This window comes from Mauremys reevesii, linkage group 25, assembly GCF_016161935.1.
Source record: "Mauremys reevesii isolate NIE-2019 linkage group 25, ASM1616193v1, whole genome shotgun sequence".
Classification (NCBI taxonomy): domain Eukaryota; kingdom Metazoa; phylum Chordata; order Testudines; family Geoemydidae; genus Mauremys; species Mauremys reevesii.
The window spans coordinates 12,595,262-12,623,159 of NC_052647.1; the positions used below are offsets into that span (position 1 = coordinate 12,595,262).

The 27,898-nt window shown below is 64.1% G+C and overlaps 1 protein-coding gene across 1 annotated transcript in view; it reads right to left on the bottom strand.

The window, feature by feature from the left end:
* Positions 1-3,072: 3,072 nt before the first annotated feature.
* ICAM5 (intercellular adhesion molecule 5) overlaps positions 3,073-27,898 on the bottom strand; it is a 59,586-nt gene continuing 34,760 nt past the window's right edge. Inside the window, exons 9-17 of the mRNA XM_039514117.1 lie at positions 26,600-26,917; positions 19,890-20,162; positions 18,913-19,230; positions 15,947-16,225; positions 15,004-15,279; positions 13,350-13,592; positions 10,100-10,342; positions 7,756-8,019; positions 3,073-7,295 (exon numbers count right to left, since the gene is read on the bottom strand). Of these exons, the coding sequence (XP_039370051.1) occupies positions 7,096-7,295; positions 7,756-8,019; positions 10,100-10,342; positions 13,350-13,592; positions 15,004-15,279; positions 15,947-16,225; positions 18,913-19,230; positions 19,890-20,162; positions 26,600-26,917 (2,414 nt within the window). The 3' untranslated portion in view covers positions 3,073-7,095. The remainder of the gene's footprint in view (positions 7,296-7,755; positions 8,020-10,099; positions 10,343-13,349; positions 13,593-15,003; positions 15,280-15,946; positions 16,226-18,912; positions 19,231-19,889; positions 20,163-26,599; positions 26,918-27,898) is intronic.

Genomic DNA, 27,898 nt, shown 5'->3' on the forward strand with positions numbered 1-27,898 from the left:
AGCAAAGCAGTTGGGCTTGTGGCTGACTTTAATAATGGGTTTAACGCCACTGAAGTCAAAATTAAAGCCAAATGAATGCTCAAGTGCTGGGCTGAATTGACTGAAAAGCTTCTGACATGCAGGGCACTGAGGCCAATGCGGGATACAGAGTCCAGGGGGTTCGTGCTTTATGACGGGATGATTTATGATGTTGTATAATAGGCTGGATGTAACTCGCTGGCGAATGCGTGTCACGTGCCCCCCTCTCTGTAAGCCGCAGGCGCTAGGGGACTCCTGATTCTTTAGGGCAGGCGCTAGGAGCTCAGGCTTTTAATCCTGGCGGTCCCAGGTCCAATGCCCGGTGCGTTGGCCTTTCCGTTAACCCCGCCAGGGTTGGGAGCACACCCTGGTCGCAGCTAACGAGTAAATAGCAACACTCCGGCTTGGACTGTGGGAGATCGGAACAACCGTGAGCCTCACAAATCTCTCCCTTGTTCTAATCCGCACGATTCTGGGCTTGGCATCCGTTCCGCAGCCTTTTGCTTTGGCTCCATCCATGTGTGGGCCTGGTGGTTTCCCCACCGACATCGCTGGTGCTTCCCGGGAGCTCCGCTAGCCTGGGCTTTGCAGAGCTCAGGACCAGGCTGACAAGGGCCCAGCACCTACCGTCATTGGTTAAGATCTGGAGTAAATTGCTCAGGGAGGTTGTGGAATCTCCGCCATTGGGGATTTTTAAGAGCAGGAGGACACACACCCACCTGTCAGGGATGAGCTAGAGAATCCTTAGCCCTACTAGGAGTGCAGGGGACTGGACTAGATGCCTCCCGAGGTCCCTGCCAGTCCTAGGATTCTGGGACCGGGGCTGAATTTTCAAGGGAACTCGGCTCCTGTTGAGGAACCATAACAAGGGGTCAGGTGTCCAAAAGTGCTCGGCCCACGGGAGTGGGATCGGCCAGAAATCTGGCCGCAGATGGACGTGGAAATGAGGCTCCGGGCTCTTCAGAGAATTTGGTCCAATCTGTCTCCGTTGTGCATTTCCCAGCGTGCCTAGGGGAGGGAAGGACAAGGGGGCGCACGAGACCCAGCTCCATCACACCCGAACTGGCAGGCCCAGAACTACGCGGGGGCTGGGGGAGAGCTTCCCAGAGGGGGGCCGTCCTGGGCCTGCTCCCGAGCCGTGTTGCGAAGCAGAGGGAAGCGAGAGGCCTGCAAAGCCTGGCTCATTGGAGGCTGGTAAAATGAAAGAAACTCTACAGCGAAAGCCGAGCACAGAGGTGTTGGGGCCATGGCCCATGCGCTGTTCTAGGAGACGAGGTAGAAAAGACTCTGGCCCTGTTCACAGGTGAGGCTCAGACTCCCAGCTGTGTGAACTGGGCGTGCGCGCCTGGGGTGGATTTACCCTGGGCCAGAATCCAGCTGTCCCCTCCGCTGAGGCCGTGTGAGCGACGTGACGCTTGTGCCCTGGCAGCTGTCCTGAGCCGAGAGCGGCTGGGAGGTCACCCCCCCCCCACGCAAAATTGAAACAATTGATTGGTTTTGTTTAAAAACCAGGTTAAAACAGAAAATTGGAACTTTCTGGTTTTCCATTTTTCACTGAAAACCTGGAAATTTTGGCAGAAAACATTTTCCTGTGAAGATTTGCGGTTTTGTCAAAAAGCCGTTTGCCCCCACGCGTCAACCCTCGCCCCGCAGCTTTCCCCACCTCCCTTGCCCCAGCCTGAGACGTTTCCTGAGCAGCTGCTGGTGGGGGGCGGCTGTTTGTCCCCGGGGGGGGGGGATGCACCCGAGGTTGGGTCCTTGCTGTTCTCCCCCCCATGGCTGGGAGCCGTGACGACCCCCCGACTCCACCCTTGGCCTGTTCTTTCTGCAGCGGCGATTTTAGCCACTGAGACCTGAGCCCAGGTCTGTGCAGTTGGGGCCAGGCACATCCCCGTGCGGGGGCTGGTCAATGGCTGGGGTCCAGGGTGGGATGGAGGGGTCAGCAGTGCCCCGGGCACCCGGTACTGCAGGTGGGGGGAGCGTAGGGCTCTGGGCACCAGCCGTGACATGGGAGCGGCTGTAGAAAGAACTGGAAAGCTCCTTCCCAGCCCCCCGGCCAGTCTCAGTAGCTTCCCCTCCCCGCTCCCCAGCACACGAGGAGGCCGACAGATGCCACGCCTGCCTCTGACGCGGCAAAGCACTATTAGCACCTCCCACCCCCCCGAGTGCTTTGCACAGGAGCCTCACTTTACAGGTGGGGAAACTGAGGCACAGCACGGACCCCCTGCAGGCCAGTGGCAGAGCCCAGGAACCCCGACTCCCAGGCCCACGCTCCCTTTGACTACGTGCTTTGTGGGTCATTGCCCGGGCCCAGCCCGCCCCTCGGGTGGAGCTGGCCTCTCTCCAGGGCTGTAGGGGCACTGGCCGAAGTGCAAGGCGACGAGACCTGCGCGCCGACGGGCTGCTCTGCGCAGTTTCCGTAGCAACAGAACTGCGGCAGGTGGGGGGGGTGTGTGACTTTTTTGCCAACATTAGTTCGCTCAGCGAGTCTGGCCCTGTTCTACCAGTCGGGCTTAGTGTCCGTGCTGGGTAGAGCTGCCCTGAGAGAAACCCTTTACGCCGGTGTAACCGCATCCACAGGAGGGGCGGCGTGTGCTGCTGTAACGAGAGGGGGCCGGTTAAATCGCCGCAGCCCTCAGGCGCTGACCTCGCCCTCGCTGCACGGCCCAGGGCTGTGAAAACGTCGTGTTGTGGGACAAACCTCCCCCCCCCCCCGCGGCTGTGACTGCAACTGGGCTGATGGAAGAACCGTTCCCTCGCCCCAGCTCCAGCGCCTCAGCGAGGTGGGGTGGAGTAACCACAGCGCTGGAAACCCCCTCCCCAGGGAGGCAGGAAACGTCCCTGCTATGGCACAACGCTGCAGCCGGAGCTGTGCCCCCAGAGCCATGTCGTTCTGCCAACCTGCCCCTTCCAGACGTGCTGGGCCGAGTCTTCATTTATTCACTCAGATTTAAGGTTTCCTGTGCCAGTCACACACTGTAACGTTTTTAGAAGGTCTCTCTCTACAAGTCTATAATATAGAACTAAACTATTGTTGTATGTAAAGTAAATAAGGTTTTTAAAATGTTTAAGAAGCTTCATTTAAAACTCAATTAAAATGCAGAGCCCCCCGGACCGGTGGCCAGGACCCGGCAGGGTGAGTGCCCCTGCAATCAGCTCACGGGCCGCCTTCGGCACGCGTGCCATACGTTGCCTACCCTTGGTGTAGACAGAACTCGGGGGCGGGGGGTGAAGGCTTCTGGCAGCTGAGCTCCCCGTGCTTGGGGAGGTGCTGTTCCTGTGCCAGGGGCCGAACCCCGCTCGCTGGCATAGGCTGCGGCTACACGCTGGGGTTCCGGCAGCTCCAGCCCTCGCTGTGAGAGAGCCTCACGCGCTCGGGAAAGGCTCATGCTCCACAATTTCACCCGTTCCCCAGCTGCCGATTCTGGAGCGGCCGGCAGGCCGACCTGCTGCCCGTGCTCTCAGCAGTAAAACACTGCCGGCTGGGCCAGGGGGAGAGGCGAAGGTTCAAGCTGCTAGAGAACTGGCACAGAAACTCACCCCGGTGCGGCTTCTTAACGCTGGCACCAAACCCACCCTCGCATGCATAGGAGCCTAGCAAAGAGCAGGGCTAGGCCGCATCCAACCGCACAACCAGCAACAGCGGCGCTCACGGTCACTCTCGCACGACTGGTGTGACGCCCCCTGAGCACGTTTGCCTGTAGTTTATGTGGCGTGTTAGGAAATACAATGAAACACGCTGCACCCTAATATAACAGACTAAATCCCTGCTCCGGTGGCTAGTGCTAGGTCCATTGCAGCAAAGCCCAGCTACCCCCCAGGTATACCAGCCCCCGGGGAGGGGGAGAAGGTGCTCTCGTTGTGGCGTTTGCTGCACGTTGTAGGCGTGCAGAATGAGTCATTGCTGCAGCCCTGGGAGCGCTCGGGCCCGGCGGGGGTGGCACTGGGGAACTATTCTCACAGCTTTTTGTGCCCTGGTTTTTAAACCCAACCTTACCGATTTGTCCTTTCGTATTCCTCTGGGAAGCACGTTTTAAAGCCATTCCCAAGCTGCGAGGCCAGCCCTGCCAGTGCTCCGGAGCTATGAGTGGGAAGGGAGCCGCGGGCCCCCGCCCGCCCCCAACGTCCTTACGGAACATGAATTATAGCGCAGCTTGCAGTGATGCAGGCCCGTGCTGCGGGGGCGGGAGCCAGAACATACACAAGCAGTTAGAAACTCGGCTGGCAAACAGCCCTGGAACCCCGCCTGTGCAAAGCACCAGCTCCTCACCAGTGCAAGGAGCCCTTGGCAAGCTGGCAGAGCAGGACCCATCGTCATTAGCGAAACCCGCCCCACACGAACCCCTTCATTAGTTACATCCCGTTGTAGCTTGCGGCTGAACTGGGATCTTTGAGCCTGTGTAAACCCTCTACAAAGTGCCGCTGGGGGCCGGCGGGGAGCTCAGATGGCTCCCAGCCTGAGTCTCTGCGATGCTCAGGTCACCGCAGAAAGGGGCCACACGGTGGGTGGCAGCAGCCCTTTAGAAATCCCCCGTGGGGCAGGGGGCCGGCCGGTGCAGAGATGGCCTAAGGGCTCGATCCCGGGGACAGACGGAGCGTCTGGCCGTAGCCGCGAGGCTCCACGGGGATTCTCAGCGTGCCAGGTGGGCGTGGGACGCAGAGCGTCACTTGCACCCAGGGGTGGGTGGAAAACGGGGAGTGCAAAGGGGGCTTCGAGCTACCGCCACGCTCCTTCCCCTCACTGCTGCCGGCGCAAAGTGGGTTTGAACAGAGCCAGCTCTGCTGCTGCGTCTCCGACCACCTGCTGCTGGAAATCTGCCTGGACGCGGCTCCTGGCGAAGGCGGTGGGTTGGCGCCGGCTCAGGTCAGCACCACGCTGGTAGGATCCTTAGCCCAGGAGCCCCACTGCTCCAGCGGGAACGTCCTCAGCAGAGCTGCTTGGGTTGAACCTGTCCCCAAATCTTCCACTTCCAAAGCAGGAGCCAGCATCGGCCCCAGGGCAGAGAATTCCCCGGTAGCAGAATAGCCCATGGCTGGCCCCTCCTGGGACTCCCACGGCCTGGGTGGGATGAGCCGGGACAGGCTGGATGGACCCCCCCCACCCCCGCCCAGTCCGAAAACGAAACAAAAGAAACTCAAACATTCCGCTCACGTAACAGGAGGAAAATCGAGCCCCGGGTGTCTCTATAAAACCTGCCTCGAGCGTGAAAGACAATCACAGGCGTTTGAGAGGCTGGTTATGTCTACGGGCCAGATCGTCCGCTGGTGTAAAGCAGCCTGGCTCCATGATTTAACGCGGCAGGTCCGTGTCTGTACAGAGCTTAGTGCAGGGCGTCCTGGCCCAGGAGCGGTGGGCTCTTCATACATAACGTACAGCGCCTTGCACAATCGGGCCTTGGGCCATGACTGGGGATCCCACCAAACCCATTCGCTGGCGCCAGCGGCGGGTCTGGCCCTCGCTCGGCAGGGCCCAGCACCGAGCCGCCTGGCTATCCCACGTCTTCGCTGAGCGCGCAGAGCCCCGAGGCCGGCAGCCGGCAGCACGCTACCCTGCAAGCTGCTTTTCCCACCGGCGTCGCGTGCGGCTTGCCAGGCGCGTGCCAAGGAGCTGGTTTTCTCTGCAGCTCAGCCCTGAGGCTGTCACCGATGTGCTAAATTTGTCAGTTGCTAGAGAACAAAGTCTGTGCTGGTAATTAAGTCGGCCTGGAGAGAGAGCCACAGCGGCTGGGCCGGTACAAATTGCGCAAAGCCAGCAGATGGAGGCTTTTTTCCTGGCGTTTGCAGGTTTCCTATGGCATTCTGCCCTGGGACGCGGGGGGCGGCTGGTCAGTTCTGCCCCACAACACTCACACTCCCACAAACACGCTGTGGTGTTACATTGTCGCTAAAGAACAGCTCGCCGGGCCCCGGACATTGGAGCGAGCGACAGCACCACACGGCCAACGCAACTCACGCTGGAGTCAGAGCTCGGGCCGGTGCAGCTATGCTGATTTGCACCATCCGAGGGCCCAGAAACACTAGAATTCACTGCGAGCTGGGGGGTCCCTGGCTGTCTCTGAGGCAGGAGGGGAAGTTTAACAGCCCGTGCGTGTCGTTACCCCGGAGCAGGAGCAGCCTGGGGGAGCTGCACCCAAACGCTGACTGACAGGGGGCCCGGGGTGCTCAGACCAGAGACTTAGTGGCCTGTGATGAAACGAGTTTGCTGGGTCTCAGCGCAGTTCCTAGCAGGACACATGACTCACGCCGGCCCCCAGCTGTTCTGTCTGTTCAAAAAAGAACTCGATAAGATCCTGGAGGGCTGGTCCCTCAATGGCTATTAGCCGGGCTGGGCAGGGATGGGTCCCCAGCCTCTGTTCGCCAGACACTGGGAATGGGCGACAGGGGCTGGGTCACTTGCTGATCCCCTGTTCTGGTCACTCCCTCTGGGGCACCTGACACTGGCCCCTGTCGGCCGACAGGACACTGGGCTGGATGGACCCTGGGTCTGCCCCCCGTCTGGCTGTTCGTATGTTCTTATATCTGAGGACAGACTGGCCCATTCCTGCCAGCACGGGACAGAGACCCAGCACACTCGTTTCCCCGCAGGCCCCTGACTGTGCTTGGTGGCTCCTGCCTCCCCCGGGTTGGAATCTGGGACCTAGACGTTCACGTACCCATTGTCCCCTGCCCATGCCAGTCCACCCAGGCGCTGGGTTAGGCACCCTGCACCCCACGCGCTCCAGTACAATCCTGGCCTGGTCGGGGCCAGCTCACGACCCATTTCCCATATTTAAGGCAAGGTACCGGAAGTTCCACCAGGGCCACGGGGCAGGGCTGCGGAAGGGAAAGGGGGAGGAGCAGATCCGAGGCCAGAAAGATCCAGGGACAGAAGCTGCACGCGGAGGTGGTTGGATGGAGACAGGCTGGGTCTGGACAGAGAACACAGCTCGGCAGGAGCTTCCAAAGTGGCCAGAGGACGGATGCAACAACGAACAACCAACCAAACCAGCCAGCCTGGCCAGCGCCCCGGCTGCTGGGACGCACCGCCGGGTTCCCCTCCAGCAGCCCTGGCGTGGGTGGCTCCGGCCGCCGGCCGGCTCAGGTCTGGGTGAGCTGTATCCCGTAGACGGCACCGTCGCGGCCGAGGCAGGTGGCTTTGGCGGAGCTCTCGGCGTCCTGCACGTTGTACTCGCCTTTCTTGCAGGCGGTGGATTTGAGGTAATAGACGAGCCCGGCCGTCCCACCCAGCAGCAGCACGGCCGCCCCCGCGATCAGGGCGGCGATGATGAGTCTGTGATCTGGCGGGGGGGAGGGACACGCAGGTGAGGCTCCAGGAGGAGAGACAGACCCTGTCCCAAAGAGCTTCCAGGCTAGAGAGAGGCAGCGAGAGGGGAAGGCACACGCCCAAGGTCACACGGCAGGGCAGAGGTGGGGGAAGGGAAACCGAGTCACAGAGCGGGGCTGCGGCTTGCCAGGGTCGCTCAGCAGCCCAGTAGTGGAGCTGGGACTAGACGGCAGGTCGGCTGGGTCCCAGCACAGAGCCCCAGCCCCTCCCGCCGCCAGGCAGCTTCTCTGTTACGAAGCGAGCAGAGACTCGCCCCAGGTGCGAGGTGCCGCTGAATCAGGCTGGGCTCGTGTCCTGCCTCCTCGCCCGCCGCGTGGCAGGGAACTCGGCCCCCCAGGGCTGCTGCAGAACCCCACAGGGGGTCTGTCCTCCCCCTTTGCCCTTCCCTGGCGTCCTCGCCCCCTGCTCCGTACCTGTCACCTGGATTCGGACCTGGCCCAGGTGCTGCCCGTGGGCGTTGGAGACTCTGCAGACGTAAACGCCGCGGTTGTGCCGGTCAGCGCCGGCCACGCTCACGGTGCTGTTATCGGCCGAGCTGTGGATGTTGGGGGCGGGGGGCACGGTCCAGCGGTAGGCAGGCGCCGGGGAGCCCTCGGCACGGCAGCTGATGTTGAAGTTGGCGCCGCGTGGGACGGTGTCAGAAGGGCTGACGGCCAGGAGCAAGACGATGGGCCTGTCTGGAGAGAAAAGGTCACACACTTAGCAGCCGTGCGGCCCCAGGTCCCTCTGCGGCCCCCCCATTTACCGCCCACCGCCGCGGGGGAGCAGCACCCCCATTCTATGGGGGCACCGAGAGAGGCCCTGGGCTGTGCAAGGATGGCACTGAGGCCTCCCGAGTCCCAGGTTAGTGCACTAACCACTGCTCCATCCTACCTCTCTCACTGCTCCCTTTGCTCAGCCAGCCCCGGACCCCCCACTGCCCTGCGATTTCTCCATCTGTGAGCAGGAGCTTTCTCCTCTGAGCTCTGGTAAAGCCTCCCTGCGTTGAGCAGCAGGGCAGACCCCTGGCGTCAAACCCTGGCTCTGCCACAGATGCCCTGTGTGACCGTGGGCCTGTCACCCCATTGCAATGGGCCTCGATTTCCCCAGTCCTAAAATGGGGCTAACGCTGGCTGAGCAGCTGGCCATGAGCGCCCGGAGCGATGCTGCGAGTCGGGGCTAACGGCTCCTTGGCTGGGCCAACAGGCGCAGGGAGGCGGTTTTACCCCGGTGAGACCGAGACGGGAACGCTGCGGCCGGGTCCGGCTTCGCAAGGGGAGTGGGAAGAGCGGAGCCAGCGCAGGTTCGAGGCTGGGAGAAAACACCTGGCTGGCAGCAAGCAGCATAACGTGCTTCGCTGCTCAGCCAGAAACCTGCGAGGGGAGCTGGCCCCGGCGTGTGAGGCACCACCCCGGGCGGAAATCCCGGCGAACGGGCCCCGGAACCTCGCTGAGGGAGGCAGAACAAGCACCAGTGGCTGGCAGCTGAAATCGCCTCTCACCGCAGGCGTGTGCAGCACCCAGTGCCAGGGACGGGCCCGTGCTGCGGCCCCAGAAACGGCCGTGTAGATGCTGCGGCTCCGGCTGGGGCTCCGACAGCTGCGGTGGGGAGCAGGCTCCAGCCGAGCTGCAGCTTCGCGGCTCTGGGGCTATTTGCACAGCGCCAGCGGCTCCGTCCCAGTCCCCAGCTCGCGTCTCCCCGGCCCGTTCGGTTCTCCCTCTGGCTGCGGTGGGTTCGCGTGTTTCCGGGCGGAGCTCGTGTGACGGACGCCGGGCGAGCGGGAGGGGAATCGGCCGCGATCGCGCCGTCTTGGGAGCGTCGGCGGCGCTCGCCCTGGGCAGCACTTTGCAGCCAGGCCCCCAGCGGCACGGCACCACGGGGACCCCCCGGCTAACGTTCGCGAGCCAGGCCCGGCGCAGGGGAATCGGGGGGAGAGCAGACGAGGGGGCCAGTAAATGGAGCCAACAGCGGCGAGTCCGTGAGACTCTGAATGTTCTTTCACGGTCAGTCATTTCCGGGGCAATTAGTAACACGGGGCAGGGCGCGGGGGCTGGGCTCGTTTAGGAATGTCCAGGGTCAGCTTCCCCCAGCTGTGCTTGGACCAGCGCAAAATCAGAGCAGCTGAACTTTACATACGCTGGGCTCCGTTCCTGCACTTCTAGCAGGGACTGACAGACTGTGAGCTCGCTGGGGCAGGGGCTGTTACTCCGTTCTGTGTCTGTGCAGCCCCTAGTGCCGTGGGGCCCTGAGCCAAGACTGGAGCACCTGGGCACTACCGTAATTCACCTAACGAATAATGTACAGCGCCTAGCACCCGGGGGGCGGGGGTCCTGCTCCATGGCTGGGGCCCGTAGGCTCTGCCGTAATAGTGTGGCAATAGCAACAGGAACCATTTGTGCTGCCTGTCTTCTGGGGTCATGCAGGGCTCTCGCCCAGCCCACAGGGTGAATCAGAGCAGCCTTGGGGCTGCTCTAACTCACACTCTGCACCCTGTGGCCCCTGGGGAGCAGCAGAGACCGTACAGCCGTGGGCTCCAGCCACGCGCCAGATTCACAGATTCCAAGGCCAGACGGGATCACCTAGTCTGACCGCCTGCGGAGCACAGGCTGGGAACCGGCTGGGAGCAGGGCCTTTATGCCAGTTCGGCACCCGTCCGGGTGGGGGATTCTCCGGGAGCCGTTCCCACCCCCTATGCTGCCAGCACAGCCTGAGGGTCACACGTAGGGTGAGCCAGGCCCGGGCAGCGTAGTGCAAGGCCGGCGCACGATGGAGACTCACATTCCACCCGCACGGTGACCCTCCTCTTCATTGACCCGAGGCGGTTCGTGGCCGTGCAGTGGTAGGTGCCGGAGTCATTTCTGCTCACGTTCCGCTCGCCGCCAAACTCGTCAGCTGCTCCCTCCTTGGTGCACGGGACGCGGGGGACGGGGATCCCGTCCGCCTCACAGGCCAGGGTGTGCAGGGTCCCCTCCAGCCACACCTGGGTACTGGGGCAGCTGGACTCGTCCATGGTGGGCTTGTCTGGAAGGCAGAGAACAAGGGCCCACTGGTCATGACCACGAAGCAGCCCCGCGGCTCCCCCAGCCCGCGGCTCCCCCAGCCCGCGGCTCCCCCAGCCCCGCGGCTCCCCAGCCCCGCGGCTCCCCCAGCCCCGCGGCTCCCCCAGCCCGCGGCGCCCCCAGCCCCGCGGCTCCCCCAGCCCCGCGGCTCCCCAGCCCCGCGGCTCCCCCAGCCCGCGGCTCCGTCTTCTGTTAGAGGAACCCTGGCCGAGCGCTCATGCTGGGCCACCTTTCCTAGCGCCAGCTCCTGGTCCAGGCAGGAGCAGGGTGGCCGGGGAGAGGCTGTGCAGCTCCTCGCCCTTAGAGCCAAGCTCCCCAACCCAACGGCCCCCGGCTTCTCCCTCTCTCAGTGCCACAGACGAGCTGTGACGAAGCGGGGTGGGGGTGGGGGTGGGTTCTTGTTGTTTTCAATGGTTTGCATGCCGAGGGGGTGGGACTCAGTGTCCCTGGGTGTTACTGGTTTTACGAGGTGGTGGAGAGGGAGTTAGTTGTTACAGAGGGCCAGCGACCGGCCTGGAGAATAGAGACCCCCAGGGACTGGTGACCTGGTGACCGGCCAGGAGGATGGAGACCCCGGTGATTGGTGACCTGGTGACCAGCCTGGAGGATGGAGACCCCAGGGACTGGTGACCTGGTGACCGGCCGGGAGGATGGAGACCCCAGTGACTGGTGACCGGCCGGGAGGATGGAGACTCCGGTGACTGGCCCGGAGAATGGAGACCCCCAGGGACGGTGACCTGGTGACCAGCCAGGAGGATGGAGACCCCAGTGACTGGTGACCTGGTGACCGGCTGCAGGGAGAAGGGATTCCTGTACCAGGAATGGGCTCCCCAAGGGGAATTGGGAGGCAGCTGGTGGTGCCCCAGGAATCCACAGGGTTCTTCCCTTTCGAGCTGCTGGATGGGGGGAGAGTGAGGGGACCCCTGGACCTGGAAGGGGAGGATTGGGAGGAGAAGGGGGCAGACCCCCTGGGGGATCTTCCCTGAGGTGGGAGCCAATCTCCCCATCAGGGGTTCCCCGTTCAGAGTCCCTGGGGAAGCAGCCCAGAACCTGGAGAGAGGTCAGGGACCTGCTGGCTTCAGATGTTCAACAGTGCATGGGCCTCACCCGCGGGGCTGGTCCCCAAGGGAGACAGGATGAGCTGGTTCTGTGGGGACCATCGGAAGCTTAGTGTCCGATGCCTCCCCCATGCCTAGGCCTGGGAGATTCTAGACAAGCTGAGGGGGACAGAGACACCTGTTCAGAGGGGGGCCAAGGTCAAGCTGGGGGCTCTTAACCCAGAGAGCCCGAATTGCAGCCCTCCAAACTGGAGCGCTGGGAAAAGACCCAATCCCAGTGTGAACCCCAGGGGTATTGGGGTGGCAAAGGGGGCCCAGGCTGCATAAACCTTCCCACATGCGGCCTGCAAGCGCCATCAAGCACAACAGACCCACGGGAAGGTGTGAAACGGGAAGGTCCTGGTGTAACTCCCACCAAGGAATGGGAGAGATGCTGGGGCATCCCTGGGAGCGTTGGTGGGTTCGAACTTCCCCAGGTCACCGGCTAAAGTGACCTCGCTCAGTTCGGTCTCGAAGGGGGGAGCGATGTGACAAAGTGGGACTGGTTTTAATGTTCCCTCTGAATCCTGGGGGGGCCTCAGTTATGGCCGACACTCTGTCTCCTGGCAACTAATGGCCAGGCCCTTCCCCGCTGCCAGGGGATGCTAAAGGTGGGGGAGAACAAAGAGATCAGGTGACCTCCTGGCCTGGGAAAGAGACTCAGCCCATAGAGGAGGGGCTGGAGGGGGGTTCAGTTTGGGGCTGGCTGGGGACGAAGTGCAGACACGGGGGTCTGGCTCACTGCCCCCCAGGATGGACCCAGCCGAGGGGTCCCGTTCTCTGTACCTACAAGCTCTGTGTTAGACCCTGTTCCTGTCATCGAATAAACCTCTGTGTCACTGGCTGGCTGAGAGTCACGTCTGACTGCGCCGTGGGGGGGCAGGACCCTGTGGCCCCCCCAGGCCCCCGCTGGGTGGACTCGCTGTGGGAAGCGCACGGAGGGGCCGAGGATGCTGAATGCTCCAAGGTCAGACCCAGGAGGTGAAGCCGTGGGAGCTTCTTGCCCTGCAGACAGGCTGCTCCGAGGGAGAGGAGGCTCCCCAGAGTCCTGCCTGGCTTGGTGGGGAGCAGCTCCAGAGCAGCGCCCGGGGACTCTGTGACAGGGGGAAAGGCCCCGTGTCCCATTCCCAGTCCTGGGGCGGGTCAGGTCTGGCACCCCCTGGAGGGGACAGGCCCCGTGTCCCATTCCCAGTCCTGGGGTGGGTCAGGCCGGCACCCCCTGGAGGGGACAGGCCCCGTGTCCCATTCCCAGTCCTGGGGCGGGTCAGGCCCGGCACCCCCTGGAGGGGACAGGCCCCGTGTCCCATTCCCAGTCCTGGGGGGGGTCAGGCCCGGCACCCCCTGGAGGGGACAGGCCCCGGGTCAGGCCGGCACCCCTGGAGTCCTGGCGGGTCAGGCCCGGCACCCCTGGCCGGGGGGGTCAGGCCGGCACCCCTGGAGGACAGGCCCGTGTCCCATTCCCAGTCCTGGGGTCAGGCGCCCCCCCTGGAGACAGGCCCCGTGTCTGTCCCATTCCCAGTCCTGGTCAGGCCCGGCACCCCCTGGAGGGGACAGGCCCCGTGTCCCATTCCCAGTCCTGGGGCGGGTCAGGCCGGCACCCCCTGGAGGGGACAGGCCCCGTGTCCCATTCCCAGTCCTGGGGCGGGTCAGGCCGGCACCCCCTGGAGGGGACAGGCCCCGTGTCCCATTCCCCACACCCCAAGCCAGCCAGTCCCCCAAGCAAAGGGGAATCTTGGCAATCGCACACTCCCCCTTCGTCTGACCCGTCCTGCGTCACTTCTAGTCAAGCACCGGAAGCCGCCAGCACCCGACCCCGGGGAGCCCAGCTCCGTGGGGCCCTCAGCTCCCCACCGGCTGCGCTCCTGCCCTCACATTCCACGTGGATTGTCACGTTCCTGCCGGCCGTCCCGTGCGCGTTGGCGGCGCTGCAGCGATAGACGCCCGCGTGGCCTCTCGTGACGTTCTGCACAGCGCCGGGGCCGTGCCCCTGGCTGTCCTTGCTGCAGGAGACCTCCGGGGTCGGGTTTCCGTCGGCTTCACAGGCCAGCTGCTGCGGGGTCCCCTCGAGCCACGTCTGGTGACTTGGGCAGCCGGACTCGTCCAGCGTAGGCTGGTCTGGAACAGAGAGAAGAAGGCTGGCGTGGGAAGGGTTAAAACGCCCGTCGGCAGGGCTGAGCGAGACGCCCGGGACGCCTTCGCTCCGTCTGAATGGCCTGATCTGCCCAGTCCCCTCTCGCCGCGGGGCCGCGTCCCCTGCAGGGGAAAGGCCCCGCGTCTCAGTCGCACCCCACAGCTGGTGCTGGGCTCCTGCTGGCCCTGCAGCTCCCCTCGAGCCGCGTCCGTTTCGGGCTCCTCTGAACGTGCAGGGCCGGAACTCGAGTCGCTGCCCGTGACGCTCTGCTCTCTCCCGGGGTGGCAGGAGGATCAACGACCTGGGTCACTGGCCTGGTTGCGCCCGGAGGGCCCGAGCGGCAGGGCAGTGGGTGGGTGGGTGGAGGGGCGAGAGCTCCAGGCCTGGGACTGCAGCCCCCACACAGCACAGCCCCGGAGCACGTGCTGAGAAGCGCCACACGGGGATGGACGTCAGCGCCTGCCCGTCTCGGCGCCTGCCCTGGGCCACGGGACCGGCTCACACGCTAAAGCTTTGGCACGTCCTTAAGTGCTTTGCAGAGACAGAGGCCTCGCGTGCTGGGCTGTGGCCAAGAACAACCCCAGGTGCGAGTCCTCGTGCCCCAGCTCCCACCTTCCAGCCGGGGCTTTCTGCAGGAGGCCTGGCCTGGGGCCACCTCAATGATTGCAGTCGACACCGGGAAACCGAGGCACAGAAAGGGGAAGAGATGTGCCTGAGGCCACCCAGTGTCTGTAGCAGTGCTGGGAACAGACTAGGAATCCTGGCTCCCAGTCCCCTTCCTCTAACTCACCAGAGCCCAATCCTCTCCTGGAACTGGGATAGAACCCAGGAGTCCTGACTCCCAGCCCCTCCCCCAACCAATAGACTCCCCTCCTTCGGCTCGCTCTCGACTCCATTCTGTATCATCAGACGCTCGTGCGTCCTCTCCCTCCTCACTGGCCGATGGGAAAATGCAAATGGGTTTGTCTGGTAGCATCCCTCTCTCTGTCCCTATTAATTTCTGTTAACGAGGGTTTGTAACGAAGCCCGGGGGGTGCAACAGCAACGGGCTCGGCTGCGTTTCACAGCGATTTGCTGGGTTCCCCTGCCGAGGCTGCCAGCCAGGCAGAGCAGAGATGGGCGGACAACCAGGCGGCTGGATGGCACAATGGTTAGGGACCCAACTCCCTCCTCTGCCAGGCTTCCCATGCCTCAGTTTCCCCAGCTACCCCTGGGGATAATGGCACAGCCCTGCCTCACAGGGGTGCATGAGGATAGAGGCACTGAAGGTTTTGAGATGTTCTAGCGCTGCCGTCCCAGGGCCCCGGCAGGAGGGTGTAAGACGCCCTGGGGTCAGTAACCACGGGACGTGCAGGGGCAGGAAGAGACGGGGTCTGTGCCCTGCTCCCGACTCACAGAGGACGATGAGCTGGGCGGACGTGTTCTTTACGAGGGTACGGCTGCCCAGGGTGAGGTTCCCTTCACACGTGAATTGTCTCCCGTTGTCCCCCTTGCGGGTGGTCAGCGTGAGCTGCAGGTGGGGCTGGGACCCGGACACCAGGGTTCGCTTGGAGTCTCTGAGCTGCAGGGTAGTGCCGGGGGGCTGGGAGGCAGGGGCACTGCACGTGATTCTCACGTTCCTGTTCACGAGGGCCTGTGGCTGGTCGATCTCCAGGACGGGCTGAGGGAAACCTGCAGGGGACAGAGGCAGAGCTGCTGTGAAATAATCAGGGTGATTTTTCACACGGGACTGATGTCACTGCTGCAAAGAAACCCCATTTCCGCTAGTCCGGGGAGGCCTGGGTTATTGCGCCAGGCTGATGCGGTGTGAGCAGGGGCTGGAAACCCGGACTCCTGGGTTCTCTCGCCAGCGCCAGGAGAGAGCGCAGGGTCTGGCAGGTTGGAGCGGGAGAGCTGGGACCCTGGCCCATCGGACTCATTCGGCTTGTCCTGGGCCTTCGTCTCTCGCCACCAGGTCCTCCAGGAAGGGGGGCAGGGTTGTGTGGGTTGGGGCTTTTCGGGCATTATCCTCAGTTCTAATAAAAATCACCCCGGCTTGGCTCTGCCCTCGGTGTGAGCGTGTGCCAGGCACCGGGCGGGTCCCCGCTGGTTCTGGGACAAGGATCAGCTGGCAATCGATGCAGTTCCCATTAGCCAGGGGAAGTCCCGCGCATGGCGGGCAGGGAGAGCGACTCTCCAGAACAGAGCCCTGGCTGGCTCAGCTCCGCTGTGCTCCGTGCTTGGAGCTGGACACGGGGCTGATCGGCAGAGAGGGGCCAGGGCTGCCCAGCACACAGCTCTTTGCAGGATCGGCGCCAGCTCTGCCCACACCCCGGGGGGGAATAATCCAGACACTCACTGTAAACGAGAACGCTCTGCCCTGCGGATCTGGACACGGGCCCCACGGTCACGGTGCAGCTCAGCTGGTGCTGTCCCGGGGACGGGGACCAAACCTCGCCCTCGGCGGCAGCCATGTCGCCCGACGTGGTGACGGTGAGGTTCAGGCTCTCTCCCCCGAAGGACAGGGTGAACCGGGCCTCTCCCGCGGCGGGGAAGACCCCGGCCACCCCACAGCGGGCGGGCGCCCTGGTGCCCACCTCGATATAGAGGGAGGTTTGGAGCTGGGGCTCCGGGAGATCTGCAGCGGGCGAGAAAAACCATCGTGGGCATTAGGGATGTGGCCAAGTACACAGAACTCAGGACACCTGGGTTCTATTCCCGGCTTGGCTGCCAGCCTTGGGAAAATCCTTCCCTTTTCTCTGCCTCTGTTTCCCCTCCCACCCTCTGTCTAGTTGGACTGTGAAATCCTTGGGGTAAGGACCCTCCAGGGCTAGGCAGCGCCTGCCCTGCGGGGGCCCTCATCTTGGTCGGGGTCTCCAGGCAGTACCGTGATACGCCCAGTTGTAATGCAGCCAGTGGCTGTTGTGAGAGCGTCTCACGTCCTCCCAGGCTCCAGTTCTGAATCCGGGGCCTCACCGTGTTCTACAAACCTTCCGCCATTCTCACCTCGCCCCTGCCCCAGGAGGTGCAGAGAGGGGAAATGACCCACCCCAGCTCACACAGTCAGCGAGTTGCAGAGCAGAGAACTGAACCTAGGACTCCTGACACCCAGTTCCTGCCCTGCTTTAACCACTGGCCTCCACTCCCCTCCTAGAGAGAACCCAGGAGTCCTGACTCCCAGCCCCCCCGCCCATTCTAACCTCCCCGCCCCCACTCCCCTCCCAGAGCTGGGGACAGAACCCAGGAGTCCTGGCTCCCAGCCCCCTCTGCTCTAACCCCCACCCCCACTCCCCTCCAGAGCCTGGGAGAGAACCCAGGAGTCCTGGCTCCCAGATCCCCCTACTCTAACCCACCAGACCCCACTCTCCTCCCAGAGCCAGGAGAGAACCCAGGAGTCCTGGCTCCCAGCCCTCCCCCTCCCGGCTCACTTTCACACATAAAGGCCAAGCTTTTCAAACACCACTAGTGATTGTGGGTGTTCAACTTGGGAGGCCACCCAGGGGCCGGACAGTCCCAGAGCGGCTGAGGATCTGCCCTTAGAGCTGCAGTAGGATCGGGATCCGGGCCTGAGAACTTCCAATTTCAACATCGTCCCACTGAGAAAACCTGACCCCTCCTCTAAAGCTGGCTGCCTCGAGAGCTCCCAGCCTGTCACGTAACACGAGCCGGGGGCCACCCACGGACATTCCTAGGCGGAAGGTTTAAAAACAAACACAGGAAAGTTCCACTTCACACAGCGCACAGACAACCTGTGGAACTCCCTGCCAGGGGATGTCGGGAAGGCCAAAAGAATAACTGGGATCAAAACAAAATTAGGTAAGTTCCTGGGGGATGGGTCCATCAGTGGCTGTTAGCCAGGCTGGGCAGGGACACAACCCCATGCTCTGAGGCTCCCTAAACCTCCAGCTGCCAGAAGCTGAGACTGGACGACAGGGGAGGGAGACTCGAGAACTGCCCTGGTCTGTTCACTTCCTCTGAAGCCCCCTGGCACCAGCCGCTGTCAGAGACACGACCCTGAGCTGGACGGACCATTGCTGGGCCCCAGCGCGGACGTTCTTGTCGGGACCCCGGCTGGACAGACCATTGCTGGGCCCCAGTGCGGCCGTTCTTGTTGGGCCCCCCAGCGGGACGGACCATTGCTGGGACCCAGCGCGGCCGTTCTTGTCGGGACCCCCGGGCGGGACGGACCATTGCTGGGACCCAGCGCGGCCGTTCTCGTCAGGGCCCCGGGCCAGAGGGACCATTGCTGGGCCCCAGCGCGGCCGTTCTCGTCGGGACCCCCGGGCTGGACGGACCATTGCTGGGCCCCAGCGCGGCCGTTCTCGTCAGGGCCCCGGGCTGGACGGACCATTGCTGGGCCCCAGCGCGGCCGTTCTTGTCGGGACCCCAGGCTGGACGGACCATTGCTGGGCCCCAGCGCGGCCGTTCTTGTCGGGACCCCGGCCGGACGGCCCATTGCTGGGACCCAGCGCGGCCGCTCTCGTCAGGGCCCCGGGCTGGAGGGACCATTGCTGGGCCCCAGCGCGGCCGTTCTCGTCAGGGCCCCGGGTCGGAGGGACCATTGCTGGGACCCAGCGCGGCTGCTCTCGTCAGGGCCCCGGGCTGGAGGGACCATTGCTGGGCCCCAGCGCGGCCGTTCTCGTCAGGGCCCCGGGCTGGAGGGACCATTGCTGGGCCCCAGCGCGGCCGTTCTCGTCAGGGCCCCGGGCTGGACGGACCATTGCTGGGCCCCAGCGCGGCCGCTCTCGTCAGGGCTCCCGGCTGGACGGACCATTGCTGGGCCCCAGCGCGGCCGTTCTCGTCAGGGCCCCGGGCTGGACGGACCATTGCTGGGCCCCAGCGCGGCTGCTCTCGTCAGCACTGCACCGCTGAGCAGGGCAGCGGGTGGTTAATGACACCTCCTGTGAACGCCTTGTCCTGCCCAGGGGCAAGCGCTGGTGCTTCCTCTCTCCCGCTGAGAAGAGGGTTTGCAGCAGATTGAAAACGCCCAGGTGAGCTCTGAGCTCGCTCGCCCCGGCACGGGAGAAACGCGGTGAGTCAAGCAGCCACTGCAGCTCCACCAGCGCCCGGCGCTCAGAGACAAAGGCGAGGAGCCGGCTGGGGGATTCGTCACAGAGTTATTAATAGGCTCCCGCTAACGGGATTATAATTCCCGCAGACCCGGCAGCTGTCAGAGCGTGAGCGGGCGGCTCAGAGGGGAGGCAGGTGAGCCAAGGGTCTGGTTCTTGTTTCCCTGCGGTTTGGGCCAGATTCTCGATCAGTGTCGGCACCGGGCACTCGCAAAGGGGCCTGTCCGAGAGGCCGGGCTAATGAATTGGCACTCACCAAAAACCCTGAGCTCCACCGCAGGGGAGGAGTTTTGGAAAAGCTGCCCGTGCGGCGTCAGGTCCAGGGCTGCGTGGCAGGTGATCTCCTGCCCGTGGTCCCGTCGCTGAGGGGTGATCTCGTGGGTCACTGTGACGTTGTCGGGTCCGGTCCCGGTGCGGTTCTGGAAGGTCTCCGTGTGCAGGGTCCGTCCCCCCTGGCGGAGGGTCACGGTGAGGTGCGTGACGGGAGCCACATTCAGAACCCAGCATGTCAGGTTATAGGCCTGGCCCAGCTCCATCTCTGGGAGTGGCTCCAGCACCACCCGCTCCGGCGGCCCTGGAGTGACACAAAGACACAGGCAGCCTTTCAGGAATCCAACATGGTGGCTGCGGTGGGATCCACCAGGGCATGGCCAAATCCTGCAGCCTGTCCCACCACATCGTCTGCCCTGTTCAAGAGACAGCACCTGCAGCTGGCTGCATCTCCCTGCCCTGCTCACACCCCCTGCCAGCTGACGGACGTAGGGCCTTTGTGCTGGCTGGCCGGCCCCACAGGTCACTCCAGGAGCAGGGGAAAGGTGGGACCACGTGGGTTCCCAACGGAATGGATCCCCACGATGCAAATCAACATCCGCATGCTGGGCACAGTGCAGGCATCTCATTGACAACCTCTATAGTGAGACTGAGGGCAGCGTGCGCCTCTGCGACTAACCCCCCTTTCGCCCTGGGGGTGGGTCCCATCCAATGGGGTTTGTGGACACGGGGAAAGTTTGTGCTGCTACGAGGCTAAACTGAGTCCGGAGTCTCTGGAGAAGCCGATCCAGCTTCTTTCCCCAGAACTACGCGAGGATCCCCACCTGCTCCGGGAGGGTCTCTGCTCTGATGGCTCATCTCCTGCCTCCCAGGAAAGAATCTGGGATTCCCCACACAGGACTCGGGCAACCCCTGGAGCCCCCGTAACCATCCCCCAGCAGCCTCCTTCCGTGAGTCACTTACGGTAAGTGGTGACGTGGGCAACTGCACATGTTACGTTTCCGTAGCAGTTGAAATAGCACTGAGGGGCCGACACCCACTCCCGGATACCGACCAGCTCTTGGGCCATCCATCCGGGCCCTCTTTTATTTTTGGCTTTGGTGAGCGAGGTCTCAAGGCCACCCCTGGCCCCAGGATCCCGGCACGTGTGGCTGCAGTTTAACCAGACGGAGCCTCCGTGCTCCACCACGGAGTCTTCCGGCCAAACGCTCACGTTAAAGGATTGTTCTGCAGCCCCTGAAATGGCAAACGCGCCTGTTGTGCTGAGCCTCAGGGGGGCTCCCAGGTGCCGGAGGACACCGGGGTCAGGGCAGCCTCCCCCGGCGTTTCGAATCCATGCCCAGGGCGGCGGCTCAGCCTTGTTACAGTAACGACGCTGTGGGGGTCCAACGCCCTCCACCCGACGATCCCAAAGCACTGTGCAAACATTATTGTTCCCATTTCAACAGCAGGGAAACTGAGGCACAGAGCAGCGAAGGGACTTGCCTGAAGTTCTAGGGCAGCTCAGAGTCCTGACTCCCAGTGACCCCATCACGAGCCCCCACCTGCCTCCCAGAGTTGGGGAGAGAACCCAGGAGTCCCCCCCCCCAACCACTAGACCCCACTCCCCTTCCAGGGCTGGGGAGAGAACTCAGGAGTCCTGTATCAGAGGGGAGCCGTGTTAGTCTGGATCTGTAAAAAGCAACAGGGTCCTGTGGCACCTTATAGACTAGCAGACATATTGGAGCACGAGCTTTCGTGGGTGAATCCCCACTTCGTCAGATGCATGGCATGGCATGCCCAGGAGTCCTGGCTCCCAGCCCCCCACTCCCCTTCCAGAGCTGGGGAGAGAACCCAGGAGTCCTGGCTGCCAGCCCCACCTCCCAGCGCTGGAGAGAGAACCCAGGAGTCCTGGCTGCCAGCCCCCCACTCCCCTCCCAGCGCTGGGGAGAGAACCCAGGAGTCCTGGCTCCCAGCCCCCCACTCCCCTCCCAGCGCTGGGGAGAGAACCCAGGAGTCCTGGCTCCCAGCCCCCACTCCCAGCGCTGGGGAGAGAACCCAGGAGTCCTGGCTCCCAGCCCCCACTCCCAGCGCTGGAGAGAGAACCCAGGAGTCCTGGCTGCCAGCCCCCCACTCCCCTCCCAGCGCTCGGGAGAGAACCCAGGAGTCCTGGCTCCCAGCCCCCACTCCCAGCGCTGGGGAGAGAACCCAGGAGTCCTGGCTCCCAGACCACGCCCCCGCAACCACTGGTGCCCACCACCTCCCACGCAGCCTATCGGGAGGAGCCTTTTCTTAAGGAGCCACACGCCAAGCCAGCCCCCCCCCCCCCCGCCGGCTGGACTGGCTCCCTCTCGGGGTCCCCCCGCCCCCGCAAGCCGGGCACGGGCGGGGGGGAGGCGGTGGCGGGGAGCCCCGCACGTGGGCCGGTCCCGACCCTGCCCGGCGCTCGCAGCCCCTCCCCGCTGGCATCAGGCCGGCCCCGATCCGCGGGGTACGTACCTGGGAGCGCCAGGAGCAGCAGCAGGGGCCCGAGCCGCCGGAGCCGCATGGCTGGGGACGCGCCGCGCCGCGCAGCGCTCGGGATTGGCGGCGCCGGGACTCGGGATCTAGGCGGAGGAGGGAGCGCGGCGCAGCGCAGCGCAGGAGCCCGGGCGCCCGCCCCTGAGTTCCTGGGAACTGGCCGGCGCCGGAGCCCGGGTTTCCTCCGCTTCCTGCAGCGACTCAGCCCGCGGAACGTCCCTGCCGAGAGCTGCTACCTCGGGGGTCAGGGCGCCCAGTGAGACGGAGCCGCGCCGCGCCGCGCCGGGCGCTGCCCCGACCCCGATCCCGACCGAGACTGGGGCCCCGTCGTGCCCGGCGCTGCCCCGAACCCGCCCACGGCCCCGCCCCCGACCCCGGCCGAGACTGGGGCCCCATCGTGCCCGGCGCTGCCCCGACCCCGGCCTCGGCCCCGACCCCGATCCCGACCGAGTCTGGGGCCCATCGTGCCCGGCGCTGCCCCGACCCCGGCCGAGATCAGGGCGCCGGGCGCTGCCCAGAGCCCCACACCGCCCTCTTCCAGCCATCCCCCGATGCGCCCCCTCTGTCCCTCCAGCCTCCTACACCCCCCTCTGTCCCTCCGTCCCCCGACACCCCCCTCTGTCCGTCCGTCCATCCCCCGACACCCTCCTCTGTCCCTCCGTCCCCCGACACCCTCCTCTGTCCCTCCGTCCCCCGACACCCTCCTCTGTCCGTCCGTCCCCCGACACCCTCCTCTGTCCCTCCAGCCTCCTACACCCCCCCGTCTGTCCCTCCGTCCCCCGACACCCTCCTCTGCCCGTCCATCCTTCTACACCCCCCCGTCCGTCCATCCCCTTACGCACCTGTCTGCCTATCCCCATATGCCCCCTCTGTCCATCCGTCCTCCTACACCCCTCTGTCCGTCCGTCCCCCGAAACCCTCCTCTGTCCCTCCATCCTCCTACACCCCCCTCTGTCCGTCCATCCCCCAAAACCCTCCTCTGTCCTTCCATCCTCCTACACCCCCCCGTCCGTCCGTCCGTCCCCCGACACCCTCCTCTGTCCCTCCAGCCTCCTACACCCCCCCGTCCGTCCATCTCCTGACACCCTCCTCTGTCCCTCCATCCTCCTACACCCCCCTCTGTCCCTCCGTCCCCCGACACCCTCCTCTGTCCCTCCAGCCTCCTACACCCCCTCTGTCCCTCCGTCCCCGACACCCTCCTCTGCCCTCCATCCTCCTACACCCTCTGTCCGTCCATCCCCCACAACCCTCCTCTGTCCCTCCATCCTCCTACACCCTCCTCTGTCCGTCCGTTGCCCAACACCCTCCTCTGCCCGTCCATCCTTTTACACCCCCCGTCCGTCCGTCCATCCCCATCGCCCCCTCTGTCCATCCTTCCCCCTACACACCTGGCTGTCTGCCTATCCCCCTCTGCCCCCCTCTGTCCGTCCCTCCACCCCCTGCACCCTTCTCTGTCTGATGCAGATGCGCAGGGGCTGGGCCCTGCTCTCCCCTGGCCCCGGGGCCTCCCTGCCCATGGGCTGTTGGCTCGTCTCGGTTTCTCGTGCAGGTTTCGTGCGGGCTCCTTGCCGTTCCAGTGCAGACAGAAGCACAATTCGGAACCTGCCAGTTTTCATGAACCGGAATTCTTGTTTCTGGCCAGGCCCTGAGTGAGCTAAGCTGGGAAGTGTCCCTGGGACGAGTAGGCACGTGTCATTCCTGCATTCAGCGTTAGGAACATGGGCCCTGTACTGGCTTGATTGCTAAATAACCTTGGTAGCGCATGTGGTCAGTTCCTGGAGAAAGGAATTCGCAAGGTTAAGTGCCCGATCAGGAAGCACTTGGGGAACAATGCAGCTGGGAAGGCTCCAATCCACTTAAGACGTCTTCCTGGAGTCTTACAAGATACCATGTGGACAACGGCGTCTGCCTGTAACGACTGAGAGTCCTGCATGGACATGGGGACTTGCCCAGGCGACTCCAGACTCCATCTTGGAGCTGGACTTTGCATAGGAGAGAGGAGGGGGTCTCCCCCCACAAGAGAGTCTATTTAAGCCCGTGGGAGACCCCTCCATTTGGTGTTCAGCTGGCTAACGAGGGAGCCTCTCCACCCCCCAGGATACTTGAAAGAGACTGGAACAAGGGACAGTAACTACAGGGGTGGGAGCGATTGCTGGGCCCAGACTAGCAGGAGGCTGCTCTGTAAAAGGAAACTCGCTGGAACGGGGGAGGTGTTATTTGTAGTCGGTTTCTTAGACACAGACGTGCCTGTTTTGTTTCATTTTACTTGGTGATTCAGTTTGTTCTGGCTGTTACTACTTGGAACCACTTCAATCCTCCTTTCTGTAGTTAATATCAGCACTTTGTACTTATTAATCAACCCAGCGTGTGTGTTAATAGCGGGGGTGGGGGTGCAACCAGCCCTGCATCCCTCGCTGTCAGTGTTCTAGCGGGCGAACAATTGACGAGTTTACCCGGCATGAGCGTTATACAGGGTAAGAGGGATTGAGTTGGGTTTAGACCCCCCTGGGAGTTGGGCGTCTGAGGGTTAAAGGCAGGAACACGTCTGTGAGCTGCGTTCAGTTCAGCCTGCAGCTGTTAGGGGCCGTGGTTCCGAGCTGGGTCTGGGTTTGCAGCAGGCCAGTGGGTGCCAGGCAGGGCACTGAACGGGGCAGGAAAGCAGGGACAGAAGTAGTCTTGGCACATCAGGTTTCTGTGATTCAGCCCGTCACACCGGCTTCCTGATGGTTGCAGACAACATGGCTGGATCGCTCGTCCCCCCAGAGGCTCAGCAAGGACGCGCCCCCGGCCCTGCGCAGCCGGCCTGAACCCTGGGCCTGCAAGGGGAAGGGCTGGGCTCTGCCTTGGCTGCCTGCGCTGGGCTGGGCCTTCCCAGAAGGGCCGGGGAGGAAGGTCACTGACCGGATCAGCTGGCAAGGCAGCCAAGGGGTGTACGCCGGCAGCCCTGCTCCGTGCCAGGGCCTTCTACGGCCACAGCGAGACGAGCCAGCCCCCGCCCCAAAGAGCTCCCAGGCTAGACAGCCCACGGGTGGGCGGGGATGCGCCTCGTCTGAGGTCCCCCAGCAGGCCTGGGGCCGAGCCAGGACTAGGATCCACCCACTAGGCCACGCTGCCTCCCGTGTGAGCCCGGCTCTGGCACCGCATGGAACGAGCCGAGTTCCCTCCAGTGTCCCCCGGTGGGTGCCGCCCTCTGCCCACAGAAGGGCAGGTTCTCCTGGGGCTGGTGGCAGGGATCTTGTGATGCCAGCTCTCCCCAGTGCCCCTTCCAGCCTTTCTCCCCCACAAAGGGTGAGTGGGTGACATGCTGACTCGATGCCCCGGGACGTTCCTCACCACGCGCCCTGGCGAGGGGGGGGAACGATGGGGATGCAGCCGCTAGGCAGAGCAGCCGCCTGTGCTCGGCCAGCTAGCGAAGGGCGGCCGGAGCTGCCAGATCCCCTGCAGCGCCTCGCCGGGCGTTAGGTTCCCAGCGCCCAGGGCCTGCCCTTTGAGGCTGTGCTAGGAGCCGAGTGAGCTCCCAGCGCCCTGCTGAGTGTGTGCGCAGCGGCTCCGAACCAGGCCAGACCTGGATGGTTTTTCACAGCCGCAGCACACGAGCCGCCCGAGGGCGAGTGCTTCTCCACTGAACAGCTGCAAGAAGGGTTTTAGCACGGCACAAGCAATGTATTTCTGCCTAGTCTCCCTCTCAAGCGCTTCTGCAGAGACTTTCACCTCAAAGCCCAGCCCGGAGCAGACCCGGCCCGGGAATTTCAGCCTGAAAGGTCAAAGTCTGGCAGAGGCAGACGCATGGGAAACCGGGAGCGCTTGGCAAGATTCACTAGCAGCACATGGACCCCGTCCCATAGTCTCTGTGCATCTCCCGTCACCACCCAGCTGCCGCTGCCTGCCTGAGCTCTGCCGTCTGCTCTATGGGGAAGCGTCTTCAGCAGGATTCAAGCTGCCTCCCTCTTCTGGGGCGTCTTCTGCGCTGGCCCGGGCCATCTCGAAATCCGTCTGGCTCGGCGTTGCTTCCCCGGGCTCCGGCCTGGCCTCTCTCCGGGGCCTGCCCCGCCGAGCCAGCCCCCAGGCCAGGATGCCGAGCAGCATGGCCGGTACGGTGGCTATGGCAGAAATTGCGATGATTTTAGCCGTCAGGCTCTCTGGAAAGGGAGACAGAAAAGGGTTAAATTCCCTCCCCACAAAACCCCCCTGAATTTCCCCAGTGGCGTCGCTAAACTATGTTGGTAAAGAAACAAAATGAAAATACGGCCCCGGGTGTTTTCACTGCGGCCCCCGGCCGGACCGAGACCATCCGGGATCAAACCCCAGGAATTCGGGAGGAGTCTCCCTTCCCCTGGGCTGCGGGGACAGATCCTGGGCCATGCCAAGGGAACGTGGCCTTTATCCCCATCTAGCGGCCAGTCCAGCTCCGCGCGCCCAGCCTGCCTCGCACCAGCGGATTTAGGGCTGGATTGAAGAGAGATTTCGGTGCCTACAGATGCAAATAGGCACCTAGTAGGTGCAAAGTGCCCAACTTTCCTGGGTGCCCAGAGAACCAATGGGAGTTAGGAACCTACCTGTTCTGGTAATTTTCAAAATCCCACTAGGCACCTGGCTGGCTCTTTAGGTGCCCAAATCCCGTTAAAAACCTGACCCTTCCTCCTTTCGTGCAGGGGGTTTTGCCCGGCACAAGGGGGCCCCGATCTTGGCCGGGGCTGTCCGGTGTTTCCACAAGCAGGTGTGAGCCAGTCCAGAGAGGCGGCTGGGCCTTGGGCACGGCCAGGCAACACCCACTCTCGGAGACGGAACGTTTTTCCATTTGTGTTGCTTTTAAATGTACATTTTGATGAAAATAGACCCAAACTAACCCGGAATTTTCCCACCCATTTCCTGTGAAAAGCACCTGGCTTTGTGCAACCAGCTGCAGCAGACCCGTAAACCTCTGGACGTGCTGCACCCACTGGCCGGGCGTTAGCGTGGGTCACGCAGCTTCCCCCGGGGGGCCACCCGGAGCTGCACCGGATGACACCAGCCGGCCCTGGCTTGAGAGCGGGATTCGCTGCCTGGCTCCCTCCATCCGGTCAGTGTTCTGGGGTTGGGGGCAGAGGAGCACTTGGCCCGCGTCCCATTAAACGTGTGACTTGAGCTGCCAGCCCCGGGTTGGTCCCCCTGGCGCGGCGTGAGCCTGAACTCACCGGCCTCCTGGAGCTCCACCGCGGAGGAGCTGTTTTCGAAGTGGGGCCCGTGCGGCCTCAGGTCCAGGGCTGCGTGGCAGGTGATCTCCTGCCCGTGGTCCCAGCGCCGAGGGGTGATCTCGTGGGTCACTGTGACGTTGCCGGGTCCGGTCCCGGTGCGGTTCTGGAAGGTCTCCATGTGCAGGGTCCGTCCCCCCCGGCGGAGGGTCACGGTGAGGCGCGTGACGGGAGCCACGTTCAGAACCCGGCACGTCAGGTTATAGGCCCGGCCCAGCTCCATCTCGGGGAGCGGCTCCAGCACCACCCGCTCCGGCAGCCCTGGAATGACAGACATGGAGCCATGGGCAGCCTGAGGGCAGGAATCCAAAACCCGGACCGTCCCAGCCCCGGCCCCGGCCCCAGGGGGAGAAGAGCCCAGCCCCTCACCGTGGGAGGCCCTGGTGCTGCGAGTGCCTGGCACGCCGCGTGCCCGCGTGCCGAGTGGCAGGGGGCCTTCACTGCAGCGCCTCGTCCGTCAGCCTCGCCCGGGCCCCTTCTGTGGGGAGCAGCAACCTCCAACGTCTAGAAGCCTCCAGGCCCGGCTGGGAGCCCCGGGCTGTTCCTTCTGCCTCTCAGCTGCTTCCCCTGGCTGCTGCCCCCTTCGCAGGCCCTGCCCTCCCCCTGCCCCCGGCCCTGGGGCGGTGGCTGCTCCTGCCTTCAGTAGCTGCTCCCGCCTGGGCTGCGTTTCAAACTGCCCCTGGCTCTCCCCTTCGGGCAGCTCTTATCTCGCCTCCCCAGACAGGAGCCGCCCAGCTCCCTGCGGAGCTGCCATCCGCTGCATGAGAGCGGCACCGCCCAGAGCCATGCAGCCGGCCAGCGCGGGGCGAGGTGCAGCCCAGGCCCGGAGCGGAGGGTGCAGCCTGCACCTGGCTCGCTGGGAGGGAGGATGCAGCCGAAATCCGTCTGCCAAACGCTGCTTGTCCCGGGGTCGGCCTGTTCCCTGGGCCTTTGCAGAACCTCCCACCACGTCCCTCTGGGGGCCACCTGCCCCGTGCCCGGGGGCGGCCGGAGCCCTGTGGCACCAGCCCCTTTCCCCGGGCACCAGTCACCACACTGGACCCGAGCTGGGGAGGGTCCGGCAGGGGCGATTCATCTACGTCTGGGGGTGGCCTCTCCCATAAGGGACCCCGGGATGCGCCCCAGGAAACCCAACCCCGGGCCCTGCACGGCCTCGTTCTGAGAGTCACTTGCGGTTTGCCGCCCTCCACGGCAGGGGAAGTAGCACTGAGGAGTCGACACCGAAGGTGGGTTAATCGGATC